At 55.9% G+C, this 20,590-nt stretch overlaps 2 protein-coding genes across 4 annotated transcripts in view; one reads left to right on the forward strand and one right to left on the reverse strand.

Annotated features, from left to right (window-relative positions):
• The window catches only part of LOC309540071 (uncharacterized protein), a 29,155-nt gene that overhangs the window by 4,073 nt on the left and 4,492 nt on the right, over positions 1-20,590 (reverse strand). The window contains exons 2-3 of one of the 3 annotated variants that reach the window (XM_082236722.1): positions 239-264; positions 64-142 (exon numbers count right to left, since the gene is read on the reverse strand). In XM_082236722.1, the coding sequence (XP_082092848.1) occupies positions 64-139 (76 nt within the window). In that variant the 5' untranslated portion in view covers positions 140-142; positions 239-264. Of the gene's footprint in view, positions 1-63; positions 146-238; positions 265-313; positions 395-20,590 lie in introns of those variants that run through there. The other 2 variants (XM_082236723.1, XM_082236724.1) reach the window with 2 other exon arrangements.
• On the forward strand, positions 6,924-18,986 carry CCDC142 (coiled-coil domain containing 142). The gene is made up of 11 exons (XM_082236371.1): positions 6,924-7,008; positions 11,681-11,843; positions 12,348-13,763; positions 14,676-14,762; positions 15,604-15,768; positions 15,856-16,013; positions 16,189-16,329; positions 16,815-16,929; positions 17,052-17,229; positions 17,349-17,557; positions 18,320-18,986. The coding sequence occupies exons 2-11, from the start codon at positions 11,729-11,731 to the stop codon at positions 18,580-18,582; spliced, it is 2,847 nt and encodes a 948-aa protein (XP_082092497.1). The 5' UTR covers positions 6,924-7,008; positions 11,681-11,728; the 3' UTR covers positions 18,583-18,986.

The following is a 20,590-nucleotide window of genomic DNA, read 5'->3' on the forward strand; positions in this document are numbered from 1 at the left end:
GCGCCCCCCCCCGCCCCCTCCCAGCAGGCCCAGTGCACCTGCACGCCCCCCCCCCCGCCTCACCTGCGCAAAGCAGTCCCGCCTCCGCGTTGGCTTCGTGGAGGAAGAAGGGCATGTGCTCCGCCACCCGCTGCGCCATCACCTGCTGGGGGGAGAAGGGGGGAGTGAGCAGGACGGGGGTCTCCTCCCTCCCTCCCTCCCCCTTGCCCCCCCCGCCCTCCCCTTCCCGGCCCCGCACCTGCCAGTCCTCCTCGAGGGGGTCCCTGCGGGGAAGGGGGAAGTCAGAGCCTGGCCCGCCCTCCCCGCCCCGTACCAGCCTCCCTCGGGCAGCCCGGGCGGGGCGCAGCCTCTTCCGGACGCGCGTGGGGCATCTCGCCGCTCCTCCCGCCCGCCGCCGCCCGCTTCCGCCCGGAAACGGAAGCGCGCCCCTAGGAAGTGACGCCTTTCTTTCGGAAGCGGAGAGGCGGGCGCCATCTTGGTTGAGGGAAAGTCACCCCGGGCGCCATCTTGGCTGAGGGCAAGCTCCCCCGGCTCTTTTCCTTACGCGGAAGCGAGAGTCTCTGGTTAGAGAAATTCCGACGTCTCATATAGATACGGAAATCACGGGAGGGGGCACGTCTTGAAAGTTAAATATTACAAATATTATGCCTGAACGTATCCTTCCAACTTGACAGCTCAGGGAAGTTACCTAGCTTTAAAAAGAATATAAAATCATCTCCTTTCCCAGTTCCCTCCATTCCAAAGCTATTTTCCCCTTGCAAAGGACTCCCGGAAGTTCCCAGAGGTGACAATTGCTGGGCTCCTTGTTGGCCAAAGGAAGCCAAATCTCATCCCCTGACTCGCCTCAGGCTCCAGACATGCAAAGGAACTTCTATTGTACTTTTGGGTGGTGGGCACTTAAGACATATTTCTCTATGCTCATCTTATACCTGAGTCTTGCCCCGCCATGTCTGCTTATGCTAATCTTGTACCAAGGACTTGTCTGGACCGGTTTGCCAAGGTTAAACTAGTGTAAACACTGTCTACCCCTCCCCTTTTGTGACATGTCAGTGATGTAGCAATGATGCTGTATGAACTGTATTCTGGGATATGGTGGGAAAGTTAAAAGTCCTTGCCACCCCATCCTCGGGGTTCAAAATTCTTCTTTGAACTTGTTGCTCACTTTGACATGCTTTCGAACTGCTAGGTTGGCAGGAGCTGGGACCAAGCAACAGGCGCTCACCCCGCTGCGGGGATTCGGCAAGCCCTAGGCTATGTGGTTTAGACCACAGCTCCACCCACGTCCTGTAAAGCCTTAAAGGTAAAGGTAAAGGGACCCCTGGCCATTAGGTCCAGTCGTGACCGACTCTGGGGTTGCGGCGCTCATCTCGCTTTATTGGCCGAGGGAGCCGGCATACAGCTTCCGGGTCATGTGGCCAGCAGGACTAAGCCGCTTCTGGCGAACCAGAGCAGCGCACAGAAACGCCGTTTACCTTCCCGCTGGAGTGGTACATATTTATCACCTTGCACTGATGTGCTTTCGAACTGCTAGGTTGGGAGGAGCAGGGACCGAGCAACAGGAGTTCACCCCGTCGCGGGGATTCGAACTGCCAACCTTCTGATCGGCAAGCCCTAGGCTCTGTGGTTTAACTCACAGCGCTACCCGCGTTGACTGCATTTTCTGGGTAGCCTGGCCATTCCTTGGAGATGGTCAATACTTAGTTCCTGAATCTCTTACGCATAACAAATACCTGCCAGACTGTGTTTGCAGAGAGGTGCAAGCCCCTACAATCCAAAGACAGTTGGAAAGCTTTTCCCATGTCCTTCCTCCTTGCAGAGAAATATTTGAGGTCAATTTGGGAGGGTCAAAATGGCTTCAGGATTGCTCTCCTGTACTGTTTCAGACACTATAATTATGTATGTGTGTTTGCCTTGTATGCATGTGTGTTTGACCTTAGAATTCCTATAACAATCGCCCCTCTGGGGCTATAATTTTAATTCAATTGTTTGCCCCACAGATAATAACCTGGTATGTTGTAAATGGACGCCTTTGTGTAAATTTGAAGAGACTTGCATGTCAGGCCTCTTAAGGCTATTCGCAAGTATAGCTGTGCACATAGCTGGACATAGACTATCACATAAAAATATCACCTGTTGCATTCTCTTACGAAATTACTTGTGGCATTCTAGCACTTTGGGAGAAACATTTTCGCAATAGTGCTCTATGCTTTTCACTCAGCAGGAAGGTCCAAAAATGATTGTAAAAATGCAGTTTGGTTTGTTTGCCTTTTTTGTATTTTCAGCTGTCAACGTTTGCCTCCTGGCCCTTGCAAGTTCAGCAGAATTGAGGGGGGAAACAGTGGTCAAAAAGTTTTGGGAAGTCTAAGGACACACCATGTTAACCAGATCACCTCTATCTTTATGCTTTCTGACACTCTCAACGAAAGGTTCATAAGACAGGACTTGCCTTTGCAGAAGCCATGCTTGCTCTGCTTCACAGTAGGGCTTGTTCTTCTATATGCTTGCTTATTTTATCTTCAACAATACTTTCAGCCTGTTTTTCCAAGACTGAAATTAAGCTAAGCAGCCTGCAATTTCCCAGGTTCCGCCCCCCCCCATCCCATTTTAAAAACTGGTGTTACATTGGCTACTTTCCAGCCCTTTCATTAGATGATCAGCTATTTCACCTTCAAGATGTTTGGGAACTTTACGGTGGATTCCATCCAGACCTGGCGATTTGCCAGTTTTTATTTTGTCTAGGAGACTTTGAGCTTCACCTCTTATCAGTGCTCTCTGCCTCCGTTGTTCAAAGGCGGTTCAGGCACTGGGATCTGCCGCACGATGCCTGTGAACACCAGCTACTGTGGGGAGAGTTGCTGCTGCACCCAGGTCCTGTTTGTGGGCTCCCTTGCGGGGCATCTGTTCTGCCACTTTGAGAAAAGGGTGCTGGACCCTTTGGCTTGATCCAGCAGCAGCCCGGCTCTGAAACCTGCTTTGGGAAGAGCCGAAAAGAAAGCCTTGCAGTTAGCCAGAACAGAAATGCAAAACGAAAACCACGAAAACCGGGGGGGTTGGACTAGATGACCCACTGGGTCCCTTCCAATCCTCCCATTCTGTGGTTCTCAGTGGCATTCCAGGGCGGCTGTCCTGGGAAAGGGCCGGGTGGTGGACCTCCTCTCCCCCCTTCCTCCAGGAGTGGACTGAAATCCCTAAGCCAATGAGTGTTGTCCATCCCGGATTAAGGCCACCACCAGCCGGGAAGTCCATAAGCTCATTTCCTTCTTGTCACACTTGTCCCGGCCACCATGGAGGATGAGGAAGAGGATGCCTTGGCCAGGAGCCGCCAGGAGCCCGTCATGGAGGTAAGGCCTGCAGTGGTCCCTGGGAAGCTGAAGGTGAGGGATGCAGAGTTCAGGGGGAACTCTCTCCCTTCAGGGTGGCGGTCCCAGGTGAGAAAGGTGTGGCTGGCAGACTGGGAGGACAAGTAGGACTCTGCTCTGGCTGCGGGAAGCTGTGATCGCACAGACGGAAGGGAACGTGTTGCAGTAAAGAGAAGGGCGGGATCAGGTCCCAAGTGCGTTTGCGCTCAGAGGCTAGCCTCTGTGCCTAGTGATGGCAATCTGGGCTGCGCATAAACAGAAACCCCGGCAACACATGCAGCTCAGATGTCAAACGGATAAAACAACCGCACAACTTCCCAAAGGCATTTGACGGCAGCCCCGCGTAGGGAAGTTTTTAACGTTTGACGTTTGCTGTGTTTTTACCATGTTGGAAGCTGCACAGAGCGGCTGGGGCACCCCAGTCAGATGGGCAGGGTGTCAATAATAAAATTATTGTTATGATTAGTTATGGTGGGCTGCGGTTCCTGCCTTGCAGGGGGTTGGTCTAGATGACCCTTTGGGTCTCTTCCTGCACTATGGTTCTAAGGACAGAGAGAAAGGCTGGCAGAGGCAGGTGAGCCAGAGAGGCACAGGGCAGGAGGGGGGGGAATCAGGCTCTGCAAGGGGCTCTCTTGTACCTTTAAGCATTATTGAAGGTGGGGTGCTGGTGCTGCTCTTGCTGGGATTTGCACCCCAAGTGCAGAATCACGGACCCCCAGCAAAGCAGAGGGGGTGGCAGAGCCCCTCTGGGCACAAAGGGTGCCAAGGCTGGTTGGAAGGAACTGGCCGGTTTTGGGGGGAACCCTGGGCTTTTCTGTGGGAGCTCACGTCCCCGGGTGGAGCAATGTGCTTCAGTCCCGGCTGGGGCCTGCCTTTCTGGGGATTTGGTGGTTAATGAGGATTATGCAGTTCGTGAAGGAAAGAGGCGTAAAACTAGAGGGTTAGAAGCAGAGACACGCAAGGCGGACAGGGCAGGTCGGGTCCTGACTTAACCCTGTTATAAGATAAAACTGCTCCTTTTCCCTTATGGGGTACCCAAGAGCCCATATAGAGTCCTTTTGCAGGTTCTCCATCGGCAGGAGAAAAGAACAGAGGCCAACCAGAGAATATTGAGAAGCAAAGCAACTCGTAAGCCTGATCTTTATTAAACTGTTGCAACAGGGTCCTCACAGCCACACACAGGAGGGACCCAGAACAATGGTGTGCAAGACCTTATACAGACTTTTTAAATTGCCACCCTGCAGCCCAAGACCCCCCCCCCATACATCATACGTAGATCACAGAAGAGGCAGTCTGCAGCAGAAAACCTGCCTGCCAGGACCTGAGAATGATCACTGATTATTTGGGCAGCCTGGCAATTCCTTTGTGATGGTAAATACTCAGCTCCTGAACCCAGGTCACAGGCTCACACAGACACCCCTTAAGACAGGGGTCAGCAACCTTTTTCAGCCATGGGCCAGTCCACCATCTCTCAGATCATGTGGGGGGCAAGACTATATATTTTTAAAAAATGTCTTTTTATTAAAGATTTTCTTGATTTACAAGGCCAGACTATATTTTGAAGGAAAAAGAAAAAGAAAAAAAGAATGAATTCCTATGCCCCACAAATAACCCAGAGATGCATTTTAAAGAAAAGCACACATTCTACTCATGTAAAAACATGCTGATTTCCAGACCGTCTGCGGGCCGGATTGAGAAGGCAGTCGGCACTATGGCTCTCCATAGTGAGGGTGTCAGGATCAGCGCCCAGGTCCCAAAGCCCTGGCTGTGCCATTCCTGGCCACTCTCCTTGGGCCCAGTCCTGGTCTGCCCTTGCAGCCTGTGGGGGCTTCGAAGCAGCTCAAGGGGGGGCACCTGGTTCATCCCTCTCTTGTGCTCACAACCAGTGCTGGAATTATATATAAGCTAAACAAGCTCTAGCTTAGGGCCCCACTCTCCTGGGGCTCCTGTGATGTGAGTCCTGGGCCCCACCTGCTCGCCTGCTCCCTCAAATATCCCTGGTTTGCTCCTTTCTATATATAGGGTGCCGACATTCTGCATAATGTCCATATAGTTCAAGCTATGGTTTTCCCAGTAGTGATGTATGGAAGTGAGAGCTGGACCATAAAGAAGGCTGGTCGCCGAAGAATGGATGCTTTTGAATTCTGGTGCTGGAGGAGACTCTTGAGAGTCCCATGGACTGCAAGAAGATCCAACCTCTCCATTCTGAAGGAAATCAGCCCTGAGTGCTCACTGGAAGGACAGATCGTGAAGCTGAGGCTCCAAGACTTTGGCCACCTCATGAGAAGAGAAGACTCCCTGGAAAAGACCCTGGTGTTGGGAAAGATGGAGGGCAGAAGGAGAAGGGGGCGACAGAGGACGAGATGGTGGGACAGTGTTCTCCAAGCTACAAACATGAGGGAGGCAGTGGGAGACAGGAGGGCCTGGTGTGCTCTGGTCCAGGGGGTCACGAAGAGGCGGACACGACTAAAAGATAACAACATTCTGCCTGGACTGGTTGCAGGGCAACATGGGCAAATGGCTTGAGATACCTATGAGGTCCATCAATGACCATAGAGCATCTATTCAACACAAAAAACAGCAACAATTTGTTGTTGATGAAAGACAGCTGGACCTAGAAAGGGCCCCGTTACCTTCAGGAGCTGTCCACAGCTGTCAACGTTTCCCTTTTTTAAAGGGAAATTCCTTTACAGTATTCTGAATAGGATTCCTTGCAAGAAAAGGGAAAAGTTGACAGCTATGCCTAAATCCCACCCTGCTCACAACAACCCTGTGAGGGAGGCAAGCCTAAGGGAGGCTCAGGGTTTTTTGAACCCGGGCCTCTTCGCTGCTGCTCCACACTCTGCTGCCTCTACATGCTCCCCCCCCCCCCGGGAAAGCATGGGAAAAAAGAAGCATCTTCTTAGGACCTGCAGCATCCTAGGACCCTACGGGACCGCCTCTCCCGGTCTGCCCCACGGAGGACCTTAAGGTCCATAAATAGCAACACCCTAGTGGTCCGGGCCCTAAGGAAGTTAGATGAGCCACAACCAGAGGCAGGGCCTTCTCAGTGGTGGCTCCAGCCTGGTGGAACGCTCTGCCACAAGAGACCAGGATCTGATTTCTTTCCGCAGGGCCTGTAAGACAGAGTGGTTCCACCTGGCCTTTGGCTTGGAAGCGGTTTGATTCCCTCCCCCTCTTTCCTTTTTCCTTTCTCCTCCTGTGATGAGGCTGCATTTTAATGTTTTAATGTTGTATTTTAATCTGGTTTTTAAATTGTATTCACTCAACTTGGTTTTATCATTGCTTGTTAGCCGCCCTGAGCCCGGCCTTGGCTGGGGAGGGCGGGGTATAAAGAAAAATTATTATAATTGTTATCTTTTTGGCATCCCTCCGCCCCCCCCCGCCTTCCATGGTACAGTCCGTTCCTTCTCGCCCCCCCCCCCCGCCTGCCTGGGTGGACCAGGCCTCCCTTTCGCGCTGCGCCACCTGCAGGCGCCTCGGAGAATGGCAGGGCTCGGGGGCGAACTTTCCCCCTTCCACGTGACTCCTGCGCGCGCTCCCATTGGCCCGCCGCGGGTTCCCTCAGGGGCGCTCGGTTGCCCGGCGCCGAGGCAGCGGCTCCAACGGCGGCGGCGAGCGAGGCGGCTTCTCGGAGGGAGGCAGGCCGGTAGGGAGCGGAGGGGGCCGTGGGGGCGGGCAGGGGGCCGCTCCGGGGCCGCGGCGACGATGAGCTGGCTTGCACGTGTGAACGCACACAAACTTGCGTGTCACGGGTCGCGCGCTCTTCTGGGCCTTCGGGGCCCTGGCGCGGGGCGGAGCCTCCTCTGGAGGAGAGAAAGGGGGGCGGTGGGGGCAGTTAACCTGCGGAACTCCCCACCACAGGAGGCAGCAAGAGCCGCCAAGCGAGATGGCTTGGGAAGAGGGCAGGACAAGGTGTCATTGGCTGTATATATATTGCAGTTAAAGAACCTTTTAATGAGGGTGAAAGAGGAGAGCGCAAAATATGGTCTGAAGCTCAACATCAAAAAAACGAAGATCATGGCCACTGGGCCCATCACCTCCTGGCAAATAGAAGGGAAAGAAATGGAGGCAGGGAGAGATTTGACTTTCTTGGGCTCCATGATCAGTGCAGATGGTGACAGCAGTCACGAAATTAAAAGACGCCTGCTTCTTGGGAGAAAGGCGATGGCAAACCTAGACAGCGTCTTAAAAAGCAGAGACATCACCTTGCCAAGAAAGGTCCGTATAGTAAAAGCCATGGTTTTCCCAGTAGTGATGTATGGAAGTGAGAGCTGGACCATCAAGAAGGCTGATCGCCAAAGAATGGATGCTTTTGAATTATGGTGCTGGAGGAGACTCTTGAGAGTCCCATGGACTGCAAGAAGATCCAACCTCTCCATTCTGAAGGAAATCAGCCCTGAGTGCTCACTGGAAGGACAGATCGTGAAGCTGAGGCTCCAAGACTTTGGCCACCTCAGGAGAAGAGAAGACTCCCTGGAAAAGACCCTGATGTTGGGAAAGATGGAGGGCACAAGGAGAAGGGGAGGAAGGAGGACGAGATGGTGGGACAGTGTTCTTGAAGCTACCAGCATGAGGGAGGCAGCGGAAGACAGGAGTGCCTGGCATGCTCTGGTCCAGGGGGTCACGGAGAGGCGGACACAACTAAACAACTCAACAACGACAACATATTGCAACATATTGACAAAATGTGGATTTAAAAATTAAGGGAAAACAGAAAGAGGACAGGACAAGTACAGTGGAGGCAGCGAGGCTTCTGGATCTCAGTGGCAGGGAGGCGCAGGAGAGGAGAGGGCTGCTCTTTCTTGGGCTCGGATCCTGCGCGCAGGTTTCCCCAAAGGGGCACCTGGAACCCAGAAGAGGAGGCTGGACCCCTTTGGCCTCATCCTGCAGGCTCTGCTGGGGTCCTTCTCTGCTGGGCATGGAGCAGAGGGAAGCCTGGGCAGCCACTTGCGGGGGCCCAAGCAGGCAGTCTTGGGGACAAAGCGGGGATTTCTACCCACCCCCAAGGCCACTATTCCAGGAGACTCAGCGTCAAGGTGTCTTTAAAAAATAGACCTGGTTTTGTCATTTATTTCAAGTTCAAGTAGACTGCTTAAAGAAATGAAAGCGGCGTACAACAAACCAGCAATGTAAACTATCAGTGAAATTGCACGGGCTCTAATGTTTCACTTCTGTTTCCATGTATCTGAAGAAGTGTACATGCGCACGAAATCTTATACCAAGAACAAACTTAGTTGGTCTCTAAGGTGCTACTGGACTATTTATAATCTTTTTATATATATTTCACAGGCAGATTGAGACAGCTACAGTGGTCCCTTGGTCCTCAAACGTCTTGGTTCCCAAACACTGAGAATTGTTCCGGTCTTCGAACGTTTTTCAGAAGCCGAACGTCCAATGTGGCTGTCGGCTCCTGTTTCCGGATGCCTGCACCAATCAGAAGCCGTGCCTTGGTTTCCGAACATTTTGGAAGTCAAATGGACTTTTGGAACGGATTAAGTTTGGGAACCAAGGTACCACTGTATTTGGCGCTTTTGTTTTTGCTATTCATTTTGCGTTTTTGTTTTTGAGGCTTTTTCGGTTAATTTGTTTTTGTGACTATGTGGAACCCAGTTCAGCTACTGATTGATTGATTGATTGATTGATTGATTGTGTGATGGTGGAAATGGATAAAAGCCTCCATCCAAACAATGACTCATCAGTGCAAGTAAGAAAAAAAATAATTTTAATTTTTATCATCTGCAATACTGTCTTATTCTGACAAGACAGAAGTACTGTTTCTGGGGGACAGGAGGCGGGCAGGTGTGGAGGATTCCCTGGTCCTGAATGGGGTAACTGTGCCCCTGAAGGACCAGGTGCGCAGCCTGGGAGTCATTTTGGACTCACAGCTGTCCATGGAGGCACAGGTTAAATCCGTGTCCAGGGCAGCTGTGTACCAGCTCCATCTGGTACGTAGGCTGAGACTCTATCTGCCCATGGACTGCCTCGCCGGAGTGGTGCATGCTCTGGTTATTTCCCGCTTGGACTACTGCAATGCGCTCTAGTGGGGCTACCTTTGAAGGTGACCCGGAAACTACAACTAATCCAGAATGCGGCAGCCAGACTGGTGACTGGGAGCGGCCGCCGAGACCATATAACACCGGTCTTGAAAGACCTACATTGGCTCCCAGTACGTTTCCGAGCACAATTCAAAGTGTTGGTGCTGACCTTTCAAGCCCTAAACGGCCTCGGTCCAGTATACCTGAAGGAGCGTCTCCACCTCCATCGTTCTGCCCGGACACTGAGGTCCAGTACCAAGGGCCTTCTGGCAGTTCCCTCATTGCGAGAAGCCAAGTTACAGGGAACCAGGCAGAGGGCCTTCTCGGTAGTGGCGCCCGCCCTGTGGAACACCCTCCCACCAGATGTCAAAGAGAACAACAACTACCAGACTTTTAGAAGACATCTGAAGGCAGCCCTGTTTAGGGAAGCTTTTAATGTTTGATGTATCACAGTATTTTAATATTCTTTTGGAAGCCGCCCAGATTGGCTGGGGAAACCCAGCCAGATGGGCGGGGTATAAATAATAAATTATTATTATTTATTATTATTATTATTATTATTATTATTATTATTCATTTTATAGTATAGTACATTGATTATTGCCCTCATTTTATGGATCAATGGTCTTGTTAGAGAGTAAAATTCATATTACATTGCTGTTTTAGGGGTTGTTTTTAAAAGTCTGGAACGGAGTAATCCGTTTTGCATTACCTTCTATGGGAAAGTGTGCCTTGGTTTTGAAACGCTTTGGTTTTGGAACAGACCTCTGGAACGGATTAAGTTTGAGAACCAAGGTACCGCTGTGTGGGAAGAGAGCAAATGATAAAATAGCAAGGACTACGGCCAGGTTACTAATCCAGTGAGGCTTTAACATCCCAGTTTGACAGATGTGCTTGTGGGGTCTGAAGTGGGGGTGACTGGCCACGACCTTGAGGTTACAGTGGGCAGCGCAGGGAAGATGGTGAGCCAGCGGGTGGCAACTGTACAAAGGGCAAATTCCATGCTAGGCATCATTAGGAAAGGGATTGCAAATAAAGTTGCCACTACTGTAACGTCATTTATACAAATCAGTTGTGCGACCTGTGGACTGTTCTGGTCGCCAAAAGGCTGTTCTCGAGCTGGGAAAGTTTCAGAAAAGGGCAAATGATCAAGGGGGTGGAGCGATTTCACTGTGAATAAAGGTTGCGGCATTTTGTAAACAAATACGTGATAAAGGTGTATAAAATTATACTAGAAAGAGGGCCAGCCAAAGAAACTGAATGTTGGAAGGTTCAAGACAGGCTTCTCCACACTGTCCAGAGTTAAAACAACAACAACTTCTTCTTCTTCTTCTTCTTCTTCTTCTTCTTCTTCTTCTTCTTCTTCTTCTTTGGTGATCCCTCGCAGCTGAGTAAGATTGTCTTCCATGAACAGGGTCTTAACAGTGAGTCCCTAAGTGACTGTGGCCAATTCTGGATCCATTTCCTTCCACAGTGGGGACATTAGTTTCTGGGCAGGAGTTGATCACAGTGTGGATTTGCCAAGTGTGCCTTCCTCTTAGCTCGTTTCTCCCTTGCGTCCTGCGTTCGAGTGTCTTCAAAGCCCGCGACACCTTTGGTAAAGGCTGTTCTTCAGTTGGAGTGCTTGTAGGCAAGTGACGGTGGCTATCAAGATTATACCTCAACGAAGGCTTCAAGGAAGGAAACCAAGGCGCAAAATGAACACTCGAGCTCTTCAAGATCCCATTAAGCGGAATTGCTTCCAAATGACTCTTAAGGACCATCTGCCTTCAGTTAAAACTATGGAATTTGCAACAGCAAGATTTCGTGCCAGCTACCCATTTTGGTAGCCGAGGATTAAGCTGTCAGGGGCCACCAGCTCTGCCTATGCTGTGGGAGGCAGGATGCCTCTGAACGCCCGTTGCTGGGACTGGCAGGAAGGAGCCTCCGTCTTGCCACTTTGAGAGCAGCTTGCTGCACGAGACGAGCACCCTTTGGCCTGATCCTGTGGCTGAGCTCTTAAGGGCTGCACACACTCTGGAAGATTCCCAGAGCCAAAGTCTGGAAGCAAATGGCAGCCAGTGAAACGCCTCTGTTCTGAAAAGGCCCCTCTAGCTGCTCCTGGCCACTGGTGCACAGACTCACCCAGCGTGGCTGGTCCCGGATTCCGGTCCTAGGAAGCATGCAAGGTTTCCAGAGACATTGCCCAAAGTTGGGGGGGGGGGTCAGGGTGCAGTGAGGCTGCCTCTCTGAAGAGGCTGGGGTGGGTGCAGTTTCAGTGCTGACCCTTCTGTCTTTCCACAGGTGATTGAGGCCGAGGCTGTGGGCTTGAACGCCATCTTCCTGCTCCTCATGTCCCGTGTATCGCAGGCCTCGGGGGGCATCTTGCCACCGCTCAGCTCCCTGGTGGGGCCCAGGAAGGTCTTGCCAGCTGATGGAGGGGAACACCTGGAGGCAGCTGACATAGGTAGGCAGGGGGCTGTGCCAAAACTGGCTTCCATTTGTTTCTTGCTGTGCCCACTGCACATAGCAGAGATGGTCCCCAAAGGAAGCTCTGTTCAGGAGGACTGGAGCGCTCCCAGTCGCGCTTCCACCTTTGCTTGACTGTAAGGAAAGTGACTGGTGGTTTTGCACTGGAATGTCCTTGTCACAGAAGCCCTTCTGGAAAGCGGGGGGTGGGTGGGGTGGGGAGGAACCAGCTGCCCCCCCTCCTGCCTCTGGGAGATCCCTTAATTGCATTTGTCCTTTCTTCCTGCTGCTCGGCTGCTCCAGGCAGGCCAACTTAATCCTGGGAATTAGCAGCCTGCCTCAGGCAGACCAGGTCCCAGCAGGGGCAGCAGAGGTGACTGACCTCCTGGCAGACCTTGGCAGGACGGAGGGGAAGGGCATGGCTGTGGCTGCCCAGGTGATGCCAGCCTGCTGAGGCAGCCCCGCTGCAAAGGTTTGGCATCAGACTCCTGTCTCTTTGCAGGCTCCAGATCGCTGACGCCGCTGGCCAAGTCCTTCCAGAAGGCGGAGGCTCTCCTGCGCCACTGCGTCAACCCCAGCCTGTGGCGCCTGCTGCCCCCGCGCCCCAGCGAGAGCGCTTACGACAGTGAGGAGGAGGACTCTCCCGGAGGCTTGGCCCGCCTGGCCCAGGTGGAGCGCAGTTTCCTGGGGCTCAGCCGCTGCCTGTGCGTGATGGAGAACCCCCGCACGGAGACCTTCCAGGCCCACGTGCGGCCAGCCCTCCCGGACACGGCCCGGGGCGCCTTCACTTACCACGCGGCCCGGAGCAGCGTGGCTCGCCACTGCGCCACTCTCCACGCTCTGCTGCAGCACCGCCACCACCTCCGCCTCTCCCGCCACTTCAGCCGCCGCCTCAAGGCGGCTTCGGCCTTCGTGCAGCACCTGATGGCCGCCGAGCGCTGCCTGCCGCCCCTGGCCGGCCAGCCGGACGCCACCTGGGGCCGCCAGCTGCGGGGGCTGTGCGAGGAGATGCGCACCCACGCCACGCACTGGGAGGGGCTGCAGCGGCGCATCCGCAGCGACCCCTGGCTGCGGCACATGCTGCTGCAGCGCCACGAGGTGGTCCTGCACATGAGGCGGACCCTCTGCTTGCTGGCCCTGCACGCCGCCTGCCTCCTGGAGCGCCACATCGAGGCCTTGCTGCACAGCTTGGCCCACGCCCTTCCCGTGCCCGCTGCCCCGCTGTCCGACTTGTTCCAGGGGCTGGAGATCTACAACCAGGTGGTGAACGACCAGGCGCTGCAGCAGGCCTTCCTGGAGCAGCAGGCGAGGAAGCCAGGCCTGCAGAGAACAGCAAGCAGTTCCCCAGCCTTCCCCCTGGAGAGGGTCTTGGGCATCTTGGCAGCGGAGAGGGGCAAGCGGGCCGCCCAGAGGCTGCACCCGCTGCTCCTCCGAGGGGGGGGTCTGGAGCCTGCGCCTTGGGGTGGGGACGCCAAGCCTGGGCTCCTGGAAGGGCCCCCCCAGGCCTCTCCGGCAGGCGAGGGTCTTCCCAGCCTCTCGGTGGAGCTGCAGGCCTTGTGCCACGAGGAGGAAGAGGGCCTTCTTGTTGTCCTGGGGGAGCTGGTGGCTTCCACGGACAGCCTGTGGCATCACGTCCTGAACCAGCCCAAGCAGGAGAAGCCCCTCGAACGCTTGGAGCCGACTGACCTGCCTCAGGGGCCGGACTCTGGCTCGCTGCCCAGCTGGAAGTCTGTGCGTTGGCTGGACACCTCCTTCACAGAGGCGTCTGCAGCGCTCTATGCCCAGTACTGCCCGCTGATGTGGAGAGCGGCTGCCTCTTCCTTGGCCCACCAGCTGGAGCTCCACCCGCCCCTGGCGCACTTCCAGCCGGGGGCAGCGGCTGCTTTGGCCCGGCGGCTGAGCCGTGGTCTGGCACAGGGTAAGTCAAACTGCGGAACTCCCTGCCACAGCAGGCAGGGCGGGCCGCTGACTTGGATGTCTTTAGAAGGAGGAGAGGGCTCTCAATGGCTACTTGCCAAGATGGTTATGTTGTGCCTCACAGTCGGAGGCAGCAGCGTTCTGAATACCAGTTTCTGAAAACCACAGGAGGGGAGAGGACTCTTGCCACTCAGCTCCTGTTGTGGGTATCTGGCTGGCCACTGGGGGGGGGCAGGATACTGGGCTAGATAGGCCCCCCTTGGCCACATCCAGAAGGCTTTTCTGAGGTTCTTAAGTGCAGGTTCTTGGCTGACGGTGGGGTTGAGACAATGCCAAGGGGACCTGCCGGGATGGCATTCCAGCCCCCTGCCTCCCTTCTGGCCTCCGAGGGGTCTTTGTCTTCTGTACAACAACCCGTTTCCCATCACTTTCCCCAGGCCTTGATGGTGCCCCTCGCGGACTGCTTGAGTCTTGCCCGTGTGTGGTCTGACTTGCCAGCAATTTCCCTGCCCCACAAAAAGGGCTGCCCTGCCAGTTTAGCTGGGGAGGCAGAGGACCGGGCGGGGCTCCTGCACTTCTGCTTCCGGGGTGCTGGTGCCCTCTGAGTCCCGAAAGGACAGGCAAGGCCCACACCCACCTGGGGCTGCAGTTTTGGAGGTCAAAGGAGAAATGGGCACCTGCAGCCCAAGGGGAAATTTCCCTGACCAGTTCCTTCCTGTGTCTGGCAGAATATGCCCTGTGAGGGGCCACTTGGATTTTCTTTTCTCGGCCCCTAAACACCTTAGTATGGCCTCTGGGAGACCCCCATTCCATCTCAGGATCCACAGCCCCCTGGAATTGGGCTAGGGGTCCCTGCCTGCCACTCTGGTCCCCGTGGGGCTCATGCTCTCTCGCGCCCTCTGTGTCTCTGCAGCCTGTGTGCCTCAGGAGAGTGCAGAGGAACTGAAGGCCTTGGCGCTCCACCTGCTTACGTGGGATGTCCTCCAATACTGGGACCAAGGTAGGGCAGTCACTCTTGGCAGGGGGAGGGGCTGTGCGGCAAGTGCTGAGTGAAGGGCCGGCCTTGGGGCAGGAGATAGAGTTAGGAGGGGCTCCCGAGGGCCATTTAGTCCAGCCCTCTGCAATGTAGGAATCTGAACTAAAGCATTTGTGACTGGTGGCCACCCAACCTCTGTATGAAAGCCCACCGGGAAGGAGAGCCCGCCCCCTTCTGAGGGAGTCTGTTTCATCGTAGAAGAGATGGGGGGTTTTGTTTTTAAATACATACATTAAAAAAATGCAACAAAAATTAATAAATTATAAAATGTCAAATAAAATGAAATAAGAGTAGAGTAGAAGGGGGATATCTAGAGCCAAACAGATAGCAACCGATTTCCGTAACAAAGTGGAACATCATAATATCACAAAGTTTCAAGTAACAGAAATGAGTTTACATTCTCCTGTACCTTATTCCTCCCGTATGTTATGAAAAGGCTCCGTCTCTCAATGAAGACATTGGGTTGCCTGCCCCCCTCTCTGATTCTCACTGTCTTTGTGAGCTCCATCACACGTACCGTGTCCAGATTTTAGTTTTCCATTCTCTCTTGGGTGGTGCTCTCATCTGCGCTCCCTTCAATTCTGATAACTCTGTCAGTACTTAAGAGAGGTTGCATTGATTCCAGATCAACTGTTAGTACAATTTCTGTAACCTACCAAATAGTAGAGTTAGGGGATCCACGGGTGAAGTCTAGCCAGTTATTACTTCAGTTTCCGTTGTGATGGGTGCAGGGGAAACGGCAGTCCTGTCCCTGTGGAGTGCCTGCTCAGTGACCCCATCCGACCTTGTTCCCTTTCCGTCCCAGGTTTCTGCCAGGCTCTGGGCTCCAGCCTCACCGACAAATGCTTGGCCAAGCCTGCCCAGAGCACGGAGGTGACCTGCAGCCAGACGGCTCAGCTCTTGCAAAGCCTCTACCTGCCCTTGGCCTTCAGCCTGCAGTGCCTGGACTCCCAGCCCACGGAGAGCACAGGTGAGTGGGGGCTGCACTCTGTGGGGCAGGTGGAGGGGCAGCTGGGCCCCGACTCCCTCCTCCACTGACGCCCTTTCCCCCTTGCAGCCGGCAGCCTTGTCCCATCCGGCCTCCACCTGCGGCTGCTCTCCCTCTCGCTGGCCACCGCTCACTCCTCCTGCTACTGGGTCATGAGCAAGGCCTACCAGTACTTGGCTTCCTGGTCCCTCAACCAGTTCCTCCTTGTGACCCAGGGGGACTTGCAGGCAAGTAGGACCATGAGGGGTGGGCGGCGGGGAGGGGGTTCCTTCCTGAGGTCAGCCAGGCGCTGCAGGAGAGCAAATAGCCAAGGATCCATCCCCAGGGAGAAGTCCTGGCCAGTGCAGAGAGAGGATTGCGCCAGAACGAGCTCCTCTAAGGCCGCCTGACTCCTTCCTGCAGCTGCTGAAGGCAGAGGCCAACAGGCTGTCCGCCCTGGTGAGCACGGCTTTTCCTGAGGGCAGGAAGCAGCAGAGCCCCCGCCTCTCTGGCCAGGAGCAGGAGCTGAGCCAGCAGATCCACTCCACAGCTTCCAGTCTCCAAGTAAGTGCCGGGGGTCCCAGCCTGCCTTGCCCCACTCTCCTCCCAGCAGCCTCCAGGATCCTGGCTGACCTTGACGCTGGCTGGGCCCCAGCTTCGTAGAGAGGCCCTCTGCTTGCCCCCTGGCAGCCCTCCAACCTCCTCAGTGGGGCTTGCGCACGAGAAATTGCCAGGGGCAATTGGGTGGTTTCTTTCCCACGCGCCCCATGGCCCCTTTCCTGTGAGCCAGTGTGGTGTAGTGGTTAAGAGCAGTGGACTCGTAATCTGGGAAACCGGGTTCACGTCTCCGCTCCTCCACCTGCAGCTGCTGGGTGACCTTGGGCCAGTCACACTTCTCTGAAGTCTCTCAGCCCCACTCACCTCACAGAGTGTTTGTTGTGGGGGAGGAAGGGAAAGGAGAATGTTAGCCGCTTTGAGACTCCTGAAGGGGAGTGAAAGGCGGGATATCAAATCCAAACTCCTCCTCCTCCTCCTCCTCTGTTGCACAGCTGTTTGCGAACCAGGTGCTGACACTGTTTTCCTTGGACTGCAAGCGCATGTCGGCGGAGATCTTTAGCCAAACCATGCCCCTGGGCAAGCACTGGCGCCTCACCCTCCGAACAGGTAGGCCTGCCGGGCACAGGGCAGCGTGTGGGGCCCACGAGCGCCTGGCCTAGTCAGCAGGCCTTGCTTGGGTCTGATCCTGCCGGGCTTCCCCCCCTTACGTTCTCCCATTGCCCTCGCAGAGCTGCCGCCCTCCCCCAGCGAATACGCCTCGGCTGCTGCCCAGAGCGTCCTGGGCCAGGTCTTGCTGGGCATCCAGCTCCTGCCTCAAGATGCCCAGGGACCGGCACTCAGCCAGGTGACGACGGCCTTCTTGGAAGCCTGGATGGACCACATCCTGGCCCAGAAGATCAAGTTCAGGTGAGCCTTCGTCCGGGAGGGAGAGGGGTCTGGCCTTCTGCCCCAGGAGGGGGGCAGGCTGGGCTGGGCACTCTTTCTCCCCTCTGACAGCCAGCCTTGCCTTCTGCCCCCCCCCCCAGTCTCCAGGGCGCCCTCCAGCTGAAGCAGGACTTTGACCTGGTGCGTGAGCTGCTGCAGTCGGAGGATTATGGTCTGTCTCCAGAGATCAAGCGGCTGGTGCTGTCTCTCCGCGTCTTCCAGCAAGTGGACAACGCCATCGCCTGCCTCCTGCAGCAGCCCCCCAAGACCTCCTTGCCCTCACACACCTGGGATGCCTTCCACAAGTGCTGTGAGTGGGCCTGCGGGGGGTCTGGGTGGGGGCGCCCTGGAGGGTCCCTTCCATCGACCCAGAGGAAGGTGCATCCCTCTCCCATCCACGGCTGGGGGAAACCTCTGCCCCTCAAGGCCAGGGTCATGAAAGCTGGAAATGGAGCCTCTGCGCTCAGTGGCAGTCTACCTCTGAGCCGCCAGCAGAACTGGTGCGTCTGTAGAGTCCGAGGGAGACCCAGGAGGCCAAATGGCGCCTTCGCTGCCCCCACAGGAGACTGGCTTGTTTGAGAGGGTTGTTTGGAAGTTGTGGGGAACGCAAGCGAGGCGCCTTTGAGCGCTCTGAAAGGGCGACATCAGTGCTGCCGCAGAAGCCACTGTTGCCACCTCTGTGCCCTGCGCCAACTGGGGCCTCACGATGGCTGCTGTCGCTAGTGGACTCCGCTCACTCTGATCCCACCAGGCCTTCGCAGAGTGGCTCTCTGACCAGATCTCCTCCATAGAGGACTGGCGGACTTGGGAAGAGATCTGGGTGCGAAGGGGGTTCTGTCCTAAACCGCTGCAGAGACTCAGTCCTGGAGCATGTGGAGAGGTTCCGAAGGAAAGAGTGCCTCTGAGCCTGCCAGCAGAGGGGCCTTTTCCTTGCCACTGGGCAGCCGCGGATTGGGACCTTTCAGTAGAGAAGGGCCATATCTCAGTGGTACGGGAGGGAGGGTCTCCAGGTGGAGTTGCCGCTGGCAGGCCCCGTCTCCTTCCTCAGCTGCTCTTCTTCCTCCCCCCCCAGGCTCCCACGACGGGATTCGCACGCAGGACGGCGGCCCGGGCAGCCTGAACAGCCTGGAGAGCCTGGAAGGGCTGCCCACGCAGGCGAGGGCCGTGCTGGAGAGCCAGGCGGGCGACCTGCTGAGCCGCATGCAAGGGGGCGGCTGCAGCCCCGAGACCTACCTCAGCCCCATGCAGCAGGAGTGGCTGGCGCTGCGGCTGCATGGGGGCCGCCGCTGGAAAGTCCCCGCCCTGCCCTGCATGAACAGGACCTCTGAGCCTTGACTGGGCAGGACGAGCCGCCACTCACGCCACGGACTCCTCGGGGCTCCCTCCGCCTGCCACATGTGCCTCATGCCCCCTGGGCCCTGCACAGTGGCAGCCGTGCTGTGACACTCTCCCCAGGGGGGCTGGTGCACGAGGGAGCTCCCCGGAGGGGGGGGGAGCCTCGATTGCCTCCTGCCAGGCCTTGCCTGCTTCCCTGCAGGAACTCTCTGGCCCTAGACATTTTGGCTCCTGCTGGAGGAAGAGAAAGCACCTTTTTGGGCGGCAGGGTCTGAAATCCCAAAAGGCGCTCCAGCGCTCCCAGGCCGCCTCGTTGTGCTCAGGGTCACAAGGAAGCTGGAGAAGCACACGCAATATCTCAGATCACCTGTTTTCCACATTAAAGACTCCTGACGTTGCAGCCACTCAGCGCTTCTGTTGATTCAGGAATAAATCCCTAAGAATCTGCGTGACCCACTTTCCTCTGCTTCCATGCGCCTCCCCCTGGGGGGGGGAAGGGCTAGGCTCTAGCCGGCCCCAGGCTCAGCCCCCAACGGCATCTGCACGGGGGGGGGGACTCAGAAAGACCCCCTGCCTGAATCCCTGGGCAGCCGCTGCCAGTCAGTGCAGGCAGAGCTGAGCTCAGATGGACCAGCGGTCGACCCGGCAGCTTCTTGGCTTTCTTGGCATCCTGATGTTTGGCCGCAAAGTCCCTCGCTTTGCAGAAGTCGGGCTGAGGAGCGAGTGGGAGAACCCCGGGGTCCCTGGGAGTAAAATCCTGTCCCAGAGAGCAGCTTGCCTGCATTGTGAGAGCGAATCCTGACAAGTCACAACATCCGTGCATTCTGACAAGACCCGCAGGGCAACGAAAGCTGAGCGCAGCCAGGCCCCACCCCTCCCTTCCCTGCCAAGTTGAAAGCGGCCCAGGGGCAGCGCGGCTCCCTCCCTCTAGCCAGGCCTTAGCTGGAGTAGGGGGCCCAGTGTGGAAAGAGGTCACAGGAGGATAATGAAGGGGGCCAGGAGTACTGGAAAGGAGAAGGGGGGCATGTTTAGCTGGGGAAGGCCTATGCAGCAGGGCATTTCAGAAGACAAATGGGCCCTTGGGACAGACTTCACGCAGCAGCACGTAGTTAAACTATGGAACTCCCTGCCACAGCATGCCGGGATGGCCACCAACTGGCTGGCATCTATTTCTGGAGGAGGTGAAGCCCAATGCTAGGAAGGTTGCAGTGCCTGCTGTGGCTGTAGAGACCGATAGGGGAGAGACAAGTTTCGTTGCAGCCGGGGCAGAGGAAGGTTGTCCCCAGAGGATCAGGCACATCCAAGGGGGACACGGCTGCCGACAGCTACAGCCAGGAGGGCTGCCCCTGAATGCCTGTTGTGGAGCCGCACTGGGGACAGGCTTCTGGTTGGACGGGGGGGGGGGGACTGGGATGCTGGGCGAGGGGGGCCAAGGCATTTGCAAGGAAACCTGAAAGGTGCATGCACTGCTGCTCTCGAGACAACTGGAAAGACAAGGAAGAAAGCAGGGAAGAGCTGGCTGCAGGATGAGGCCCCCTGTGCAATCCAGCAGGGAGGCAGTTTTAGGATAGCATGACGGCACTGGCACTGCTGGAATTGGAAAGCCCAAAGTGCCACCAGCATCCTGCCCCCTGTTAGTGGCTGTGCAGCTGCCTCTGGAGTGACCCCAAATGGGATCGGGGCCAGTTTTGGGGTGACAGGAGGCAGGTGGGTGTGGGCGACTCCCTGGTCCTGAATGGGGTCACTGTGCCCCTGAAGGACCAGGTGCGCAGCGTGGGAGTCATTTTGGACTCACAGCTGTCCATGGAGGCACAGGTTAACTCTGTGTCCAGGGCAGCTGTCTCCCAGCTCCATCTGGTACGCAGGATGAGACCCTCCCTGCCCGCAGACTGTCTGGCCAGAGTGGTGCATTCTCTGGTTATCTCTTGCCTGGACTACTGCAATACGCTCTCTGTGGGGCTACCTTTGAAGGTGACTCGGAAACTGCAATTAATCCAGAATGCGGCAG

Source organism: Podarcis vaucheri (genome assembly GCF_965113315.1).
Source record: "Podarcis vaucheri genome assembly, chromosome: 9".
NCBI classification, from domain to species: domain Eukaryota; kingdom Metazoa; phylum Chordata; class Lepidosauria; order Squamata; family Lacertidae; genus Podarcis; species Podarcis vaucheri.